Here is a 9,622-nt window from a genome sequence, read left to right on the forward strand (position 1 = left end):
TTTAGATGGAGCAGATGGAAAATTTTACACAAATAAAGTAGGAGAAAGTGTGCAATTAGGTTTTTATCTGCAGTTACATGACGCATCCTCTGTTTTAGCTTAGAACATCACCTTAGTGGGTGGTCATGATCTCTCCTTGTATCCAGGCCTTACCTTCTTGACACCACATTTGACGCTGGCTAAATTCCCAAGTTCCAAACTTTTGTTTTTGTTGAGTGTGAATGAAATAGGGAATGCAGCAATCAGCAAAGCAAAAGGCATAGCATCAGAGCGACTGTAACAGTCCAGTACATTATGGTTGCATTCCTTGCTAGTTAAGTCACCATGGTAAAATCCTTGGCAGGATTTTTTTCAATAGTTTATTCATGATGTTCATTATTATGAGTTGTAAAGAGTATGAGAATTTCATTTTTAAAATGTCTTATGGAATGTATCACTTTCTTAGATCTTGTAGACATGCTGTGGAAACCATAACATAAAATATGAGTTACTTACAATAACTAATTTTAATCCCATCTGCTAAGTATGACAACATTAGCATTTCCACTTAATTAAAAACACCCTTAAAGCAGCGATGTTTTAATCACTCCATTTTATTTACTCTCCTCCGGTGTCACTTATAATTGTAACTTTTTATTTTTTAATAATGAGGGATTTTTTTTCCTCCTTGCATCACACAAAAAAAGTGCTGTCGATAATTAGCAGTCTTCTGTTATTAGTAGACTCAGGTGTCACAACTGTGTCTCATCCTCATTACAGTAAAAAATTTCACCTATCAGATTCATTATTGCTAGATAATGCGACTGAGAGCCTTTGCAGGCCCTCCAGAAAAGTAATTCAGCCAAGCAAAATTATCAGCTAATTATATTTAGAATCAAAAGCCCAACAACTATTTGCAGATAAATTGTATGAATTGAAGTGAATAGATCTGAATATTAAGATTCATAGATTTAGCTGATGATTTGTTAATTGGAATAAAAAGGTCATTTACTAGTCATTTTAACAATAGATCAATTGGAACCCTATTTATTATTTAACTGGTAGTGCATAAGGATCGAAATGATGAATAATTGTATTATCAGGAGTGTTTTTACAGAATAACAAAATATGAAGAACTTATGAGGATGATGTGTGATTAATTTTAAATATTATAGGTTTGATCATGTATTTTAAAATGTAATCCCAAGCTAAATATTAACACTAGTATTTTAAACGAGTCAAAGCTAGCCGAAAGAGATTGTTCTGGTTGTTTAATGAGTTAGAACTTTAACTACGAGTTATTTGCAAATAAAAACTGAAATCTTTGTTGTTGTTTTCTTTAATTTTCCCTCTTATATCAAATAATGCTGTTTCTATCTTATTGCATGACATTTTAATTAGTAGAGGTATTTTGGACATAGTGCACTCATACAGCAACTCAAAATGTAAGTCAGCCGTTGATTTTCTTTTGGGGTATAAAATAATTCAAATCCATTATTAAAAAGCAGATAATATGCACTTTCTGAAATGCCTATGACTTCCTCTTAATTTTATGTAATTATAAGAGAATGTTCATATGTGTTTTCTTCTCCACTGGCACAGCATTTTAAAACCGAGTAACTTCAGACACTGTACATATTTTCTTTTGGTTAGTGTAGTGCATCAGAGGTTGGTATGCTCAAAAGTTTCTTTTAATGATTTGAACTGCAGCACAGTGTAGTTTATAGCTGTGTTTATAGTACCTACACATGTGGGAAAGGGTTAGCTAGCTTGTCTTCTGAAAGTAATAGTTGGTAACTAAAACCTCTGCATTTCTATCGTGTTTTGTAGCAACTTAGTATTTTTCCAAAAGTTGGAGCTCAAAGTAAATACTTTTCCTTTAAACTAATTTCAGTTTACCATAATATAAATAGGGAAAACATCACCCACTTAAAAACAGTTTAAATTGCATGTACTCTGTCACTGTAAATAAACAAGGTAAACATTGACATGGCTTCAGATCATTCTTGGACTGAAAAAACTCTGCAGTTCAAAATAAATTCTGCCTTTGGTCAACATTTTGGATGCAATTCAAAGTTTCTCATAAAATAAACATATTTTAAAGTGTGTTTTGAATTTCACTGCATAATTTCTAGCCAACAGAAATGACAGTGGTATCTTCAAGGTTTATGATATGTCAAATTAATAGCCATTGTGCAAACCTAGCAAGACTGCAAGGGCAGTACCTTCCCCTCTGCTTTACCCCCTAATCCCGCCACTGGGTCAGGAGGAAAACCTCCCACACACAGTCCCTGGGAAACTCTCAATGCAAAACTTTTGTATTAGTTTAAGAACAAAAGTATTCTTTTCTGGTGAAATAGAAAGTAAGCTGATTTTTAGTCAGAAAATCAAAATGTTCATTAAAATGATCTGACCAAGAGTTTTTCACAGAGGGAAAGCTTTACATCTGCATAATAACAAATTGTTTCAAAGCATGAGCTTGAAATGAAAATGCCCCATCAGAACAGATTGTAATTTTTTTTTCTGCTGCTGCTTTTAAAAGTGCCTCGATCATTTCTCCGGCTTCCCTGCTAAAGTATTTGCTATTTTATTTAAACATTTTTTTGAAAAATGAACATTCTGAGGCTTTGCAGCATTATTAAGAAAAGCTGTCCATACTTTCCCATGTTGTTGAATGTGTTTATCTGCTGATTATAAAATGTGTTAAACAGTATTTTAGAAACAACAAAAATGCAGCGCTGCGCTTTGATTAATTCAGTGAACAAAGCATATGCTGCCGGTTCTGTCCCATGAAAGTCGGGTATGATCAATAAAATCCTGCAAAGAGCAACTCTGGCGTTTTAGAATTCCACTGGCCATGATTTTGTCCCAGTGAGCTCTGGCTTCACACTGCTGTCTTAGACAGACAGACCCCTGTGATGTGCTCCTCACGCTTGCTGCACGCCCTCATCTCTCTGACGTTTCTGCAGGTTGGAAGCTGTGTACTGTGGCTGTTACCCACTTTGTCCCAAAGACTTGGTTTATCCTGAAATATTTCCAGGTAGCTGCTTTCATGTGCTTTTTCTTTGTTGTGATTTAATACAGGATTCATGCTAAAGTAAAAGTTTGAAAATAAACTTAAGTAGGAGCAATTGTTTATTTGGCAAGTCAACATGTTAGTGTTAAGGAAAATTTTATGTGTTTTAATACATTAGAGTAAGCTTATATTTACCATCTGTTCTTTTAAGATAACAAAAAAAAAGCAAGTTTTCAAATAGCATTCTTTATTGTTAGCATACACATCTCATAATGACGGATTTTTATAAGCAGGTCAGTACTGCTGCAATTGCTAACAGATTTTTTTAATGATACACACAGAGAAAATTCAAGGATTGAAAGTCATAGCAAATTCTTTAAACAATTGGCTAGTTAATAATATGCAACTGTTGTACAGAGTACGTACAGCTATAGTACTGGCTCTTTGAAAAATTCTCATCACTAAATATATCACATATGCATTGTGCTACATTAGAATAATGTATTTTAATCACCCAGAGGAGATGTCTAAACAGCACAACTACACAGTCTTATTTAGCATTAAACATCCTTGTGAGCTGAGGTAACCTTATAAAATCATGCTTAAATAATGTAAAACATGAGGCAGCACAGAGCAATATGCATTTTTAATTAGTAAAGTGACTAATATCGAGTGTGTGCTTTGAGGTTTTTGTTTCATTAAAAATGTATCTGTTTTTCCTGCAGCTGAGTATCTGTATTCCACACCTGAACAGCTTTCAAAAAGGCTCAAGAGTTTCTGCAAGAGACCAGATATTATAAGAAAACATCTTTATAAGGTAGCTAAGAAGAAGAAATTTACGTGATAGAAATGCCACATCTAAGTACAAAGAAAAATTTTTTTAAAAAAACATCTAATTAACATACTAATGTTTAAAGGAAACATGCTGGGGAAGGGTATTGGTTGTTACACTAACAAGGATTAATTAAACTGGATGCCAGTTGTATTAACCTAGGTCTTAGGAAATACGTGCACTTCATGCACAGTACATGCTTTCTTTTTAATTTATTGTTTTCTAAGATGACTGTCCTGTACATTTAGCCCCAAGAGGCTTATAAAACTGAACCTGGATTAATGTAACTCATTAGTTTAAAGGGAACTAAAGGAAAGACTCCACAATTATCCTAATAAGAGTAAGCCTTTTTTCCCATCAGAATGAAATCTTAAATGCTCAAAAATACAGGTGAATGACGTTAGCGAGGTTTTCTGTTGATTTCTGAACTAGTACGAAGGCGCCTTTCAAAAGCTGTATTTGAATTTTAAATGACATAAGAAAAATCTGTTTATTTAGAGTCATGTCCATGGGTCTCAGCTCACAATGTCAAGATGAGTGGTTCATATAAGGGGTAGGATCAGCAGTCGCCCCTCCCTTACCTGAACCCAGCATCTTACACTGCTGAACCAGCACAAAGAGCCCCCTCTAAAGTGTTAGCAACTGAAGTGGCCTCAGCTTTCTGGGTTTCAAAGGTGGCTCTGGGCTGCAAATAATTCACCTTCTCATGTTCTTTGACTATAGTGTCTTTATCTTACATGAGGTTAGATAGTTTACCATCTAGTACTTACATAATCCAGAAACTTTTAATTTTCTATGTTAATATAGAACCTTCAGCATGAAATACACTCCTCTGCCTTTTCTCTCTCCTGTTTCAAGGCCTAAAATACATGTTTACATAGTGATACATGAAAACATGACTTTATTTCTCCAGGAAACAGTTAAACTTCAGCAAAAAGGGAGAGAACCAAAAATGCAATTTAACACCCAATTTCAAGCTCATTATCTTTCATTGTCTATTAACTTGGCGATGGTTCAGAAGGTAGCTCATGATAGTTTAAAATGCTGACTGCACAGTTCCAGGCATCAGTGTCGCTCCCTTAGTCGATACTATTGCATCCGGCGTGTGAAGCCTCCAAAGAGTGTGGGCCTCCCAGGTTCGCCCCAGTGTGTTTTCCTGTCTAACTTCAGCCGTAGTTTTGTCCGCATGCAGCATGCATCAGCTAGTCCCCCGTGGGATGGGCAGGCAGAGCATGAGGATTATGGAAATTAAGGAAATAGAACTTTTAGTGTATTCATGTTATATTTGTGATGCGAACCTGTTTCAGTGAATTCCGATTAAAATATCAACTTTCTGTTATGCTTTAGGACAATTTTTGATGAAATGTTTAAAAATATATTATAACATCAAAGTGTATTTGTGTTACTGTTGGTCAGGGTCAAGCCCTATTAGCCCTGCCTGCTGCATCTCAGTCTTCAACTCTTTCACAAGATCCTGCAACAGTTGTCTGTAGCCACAAAAGGAAACAGATTTTTAGCTGGCTTTTTTCAATAGAATTATCACCCTTCTAGGATATAGTGCTTATTTTACAAATAAATAGAGAAATTCTAGTGGAATGTTAGCTTGGTATATATAATGTTAATATACAGAATTCCTCACATAGTGAAACTATAGCTCATAATTGAACTGCTACACTTTAGCTCTGATGTTGAAAGTTCTAGTTTTCACGTGACAAACCTTGCAACTCAGTGTTCTACAAATTAGTAATCTACAAGAATTTACAGGTATGTTTTAAGTATTTTTACAGCACATTTTTTATTTAAATCTATGATTCGCCTTCATATATGTCTTCATTGATAATATGTTGTATCTAAAAATTATTCTCAAAATTTAAAGAAATGTATCTAAAATTATAAGTAACTGAAAGCTTTCAGGCAAATGGCCCATCATAAGCCACTGGATTAAAAGCCCTAGGAATAGTCTCAAGTTTGGTTTGTTATAATAAAAACAGGTCATACAAGAAAGAATGGATGTGTTCAAAAAATAGCATAAATTACAGTCCTGTCTTCAGTTCTGTCTTGTTCATGTCCCGTTCTCAGGTAGTATTTGCTGTCATTGGATAATGCAGACTACATTGCTGCCAAGGCAGCCTTGCTTACTTATCTTATGGAATGGCAAACGGTCTTTTGTGTTTGTAAAAAGAATGCAAGGGATTTTTTTTTTTTTAGTCCTTTTTTTCTTCTTCCTTCTTTTTTAAATTTTTATTTCTTCCATTGGACAGTTCTGTTTTGCTTTTATAAAGCATATGCTCCTAAAACCTAAAAGGACAGAATGCCATTGGATTCCTTAATTTGTTCCTTTTACATTTTACATTTTTTCTTGTTGTTGTTAAAGGTTTATGTTTAAGATCACTCTGGCTTCGTACCATGTAGAGTTTATCTTAAGATAGACATTTTCATAGGGACTCACACTTAGAAATTTAATGGCTGGGATAAGATTATCAACATTTGGCTTTTTCTTATATGAAATGTTACTCATTTAATATGACAGAGCTTGGGGGCTGTCACTTGCAACAGGATTTGAAGCAGACACAGAACTGATTCGGCCTTAGTGGTGTTCTTTAATTTCTTAAAATAACTTTTTGCATTAGAACTCTATGATCCCTTCACCTGAATGATTTCAGGCCTGGGAGATTTAATTCTTTATACCTCCATATATAATATTCTTTCTCTCTCTCTCTCTCTCTCTCTCTCTCTCTCTCTCTCTCTCTCTCTCTCTCTCTCACACACACACACACACACACACACACACACACACACACACAATCATTGGAAAAATCTAATAAATATAAAAAAGTAAATTCTTTTAAAAATCTAAAGCCTTTTTTGATTGCTTTAAAAAAATCTGAAAACCATTTCTTTAAAAAGTCCACATGCATGAACTGCATACAGGTTTTGGCTTTAGCTCTCTAGTAGTATTAAGCTGTGTCTTGCTCCAGGTAGGAAATTACACTAAGTACGTACTTCCATAGGAGAAAAGTTTAGTTTCACTCCCAGTAAGAGCTACTCCAGAGCACTCAGCCTACTATCAACCAATCCCTAGGAGGCCTTGCATGACAGACAGAGGTATATTGGCGTTTACAGTGCCAGCAGCATCCTGTCTGTAAGTCTGGACCTAAAGTTGCATTTTTTGCCTTGATTTTAATCTGTGACTCACTGAAATACTCTAACAGTTGTGTGAGACTAGCACTTCATGCTTGTAAATAAATGTTGATCCTTTTATTTTAAAATGCTTTGAAAAAAGAGATGGTCCCTTACTATCAGTATTTAAAAAAAAAAAAAAAAAAAGAACAGGAAGATGGCAGAGCTGTTACATAATGCAGACATCGCCTGAACTAACAGCAGAGGCTTCATTTCCATCTGCCCCTCCCTTGCTTCGATTTACAAACTAAGCAATGGGGTGAGTATGGGTGTGTGTGTGTGTGTGTGTGTGTGTGTGTGTGTGTGCGCGCGCGCGCGTGTGTGCTTGTATATGGGGGAAAAGGAAGACAGTATCCTTTTACTTTTTGAGAGTGACCTCTAGGTTTCCAGAGAGTAACTGCTGACTTTGCTCTGCCCTTTTAAGCTTTTCAATAGTTGAGACCTATAAAATCTATTATTTGAAGGAAAGAATTTCAAATTTTTGTCTAAAACTAATTCCAAACAATGACTACGCTTACAAGGCAGACTCAATGCCTAGAAAAGCAATTTGCAGTTGTCTTCATTATGTCAAGCTGCACCCATTGAAACCACAGCCATGCTGCTTCTGTGTCCCCTCCGCAACATGGTCACTCTTTTCGTGAGGGCATATAGTCAAAGTATGGACACGGTGTATTCCAGCAGGGTTAGCGCCTCTCTAAACTCTTAACTCTCTCCTAAGAAAATGAAAAGGTTTACAGTGAGTTACAAAATTTCTAAGCAACACCTGCAAAATGAAATGTGAATTCTCAGTCTCGAGCTCACTCTCCTTTTTTCTGTCTCACATATACCTTTTCCTCTCCTCCCAGTCCCACGGTTCTATGTGGTCTGTGGTTGAGATTTGTCTTTCTCCATCGGTGAGTTCTTGGCCTGTGGGTTAGTCATCTGCAGATCTAGATCTTTCTTTTTCTTTTTCTTTTCTTTCTTTTTTTTTTTTTTTTCTTTCCTTTTTTTCCCTGACCATAATAGCATTTCCCCCCAGGAAGTGCTATAATGAAATAATGAATAAAACCCATTTGGAAATGTAAAGCACCTTATAAATTCTATGTACCACAAGGGCACTTATCTTGTGCCCTTGCTGCTTAGGAGTAAAATTCACATTGGCAAAGATGTGTGTTGAGAGTGCTGTGTACCTTCTGTGTACAAAAGTTAAAAGGCAGGTGGTAAGCTTCTCAGAGCAGTCATCCATGGCATAAACCAAGGAGTGTGTGCAGCCGTGGCCCCGTGTGCAAACTGTTTGCTCTCACAGCTGAAATACAGTGACACCAGCCCAGTCAGAAGCTGGGGTGATGGAAGTTGGTGGTGTAGTTTGCAGTCTGCGCGTCAGCCTCCTCTTATGTCAGGGCCTGTGCTTGTTCACTGCTTTCTAACCTCTCCCTCCTCCTTGTTACAGGGCGAAGTGGCTCCGTTCTCCTGGGCAGCCCTACATGGTAAATTCAGGTCTCTCCTCACAACAGAACCCAGGGAAGATTTGTGACAGATGGGGCTAAGTCACAAACTTGCAGCCTAAGGCAGAATCTGAAGAACTTTCCAGAGTGTGCCCATATTTACCTGATCAGAGAGAAAAGAAAATCTGCAGAGGAAGCCGAGCCTGGCTGCTTGTCATAGCTGACACAGAGCCATCTGCCACAAACCTGTGGCGGCTTCAGATCTCCAATCCCTGCCACCACCCCAACTCAAATTAAATACAGATTCCTAGAGACGTTATGATGGTTACACATGTCCTCGGCATCACATGTAGGAGACTGTTCAAAAAAAATATGTGGCCTGTTGTATAACCGCACTCATGTATCCCATATGTGGTGCCACATTGAATTTCCGGTTGAATCCGTTTTTATCCTTTGTACTGGATGACATGGTGCCTGAATTCTTTCTTTCTGCCGACACGATGGCAGCCAAACTGCAGCTTCAAACACTCACACTTGGCTGAGTTTCTACCTGGGTTGCCAGGTTATCATTGGAGCCTTCTTGTGTCCTCAAAGGGCCACAGGGCCTAGAAAGAGGATCAGAATGCTACTGAACTAATTGGGCAGCCATCTCAAAGCTGCTGTAGGCGAAGGGCTGCTTTAGCACTTTTCTTTTAGCAAATTAATGACTCTCTGGCAAAGGAGTTTTTAAGTGAAGGTATTAATAAGGGGTCTGGCAGGTATTCCCATGATTCACAGAGTTTCATTTGCATTTAATTAATCTTAAAGAAACTTGCAAGATAAACAGCTGTAATTCGGACAAACATGGCAGATTCAGTGAGTGAAGTCATCTCATCCATAAAATGAACACGAGATACTTGTTTTAAATTTTTTTCCCTGTGGGTAAAAAAATAGAGAAATCAAAATGCTTCTAACAAAAATATAATTCGTTACAAATTTCTTCAAAAATATTTGCATCTAACTATAAATATACTCTTTGAGATAAGTCACTTATGATTCTTGTAGTCAAGCTCCTCTGTTTGTTGGTGTAGAGATGTTTTAAATGGCTGGATTGTACAATAAATTTTTAATAAACTGCCCGCTGCAATTCTAATTAGCATATTCATTTGTGTTTAAGTGTGTGCACCTATTTGTGTTTCTTGCTGAACAGTT

The 9,622-nt window shown here is 36.7% G+C and overlaps 1 protein-coding gene across 2 annotated transcripts in view; it reads left to right on the forward strand.

Annotated features, from left to right (window-relative positions):
• The window catches only part of Gtdc1 (glycosyltransferase like domain containing 1), a 299,932-nt gene extending 290,526 nt beyond the window's left edge, over nt 1-9,406 (forward strand). Inside the window, exons 8-10 of one of the 2 annotated variants that reach the window (XM_051166637.1) lie at nt 2,949-3,019; nt 3,721-3,812; nt 8,437-9,404. In XM_051166637.1, the coding sequence (XP_051022594.1) occupies nt 2,949-3,019; nt 3,721-3,812; nt 8,437-8,520 (247 nt within the window). In that variant the 3' untranslated portion in view covers nt 8,521-9,404. Of the gene's footprint in view, nt 1-2,948; nt 3,020-3,720; nt 3,813-8,436 lie in introns of both variants that reach the window. The other variant, XM_051166638.1, reaches the window with a different exon arrangement.
• The last annotated feature ends 216 nt before the right edge of the window (nt 9,407-9,622 follow it).

This window comes from Acomys russatus, chromosome 24 (genome assembly GCF_903995435.1).
Source record: "Acomys russatus chromosome 24, mAcoRus1.1, whole genome shotgun sequence".
In the NCBI taxonomy this organism is placed as follows: domain Eukaryota; kingdom Metazoa; phylum Chordata; class Mammalia; order Rodentia; family Muridae; genus Acomys; species Acomys russatus.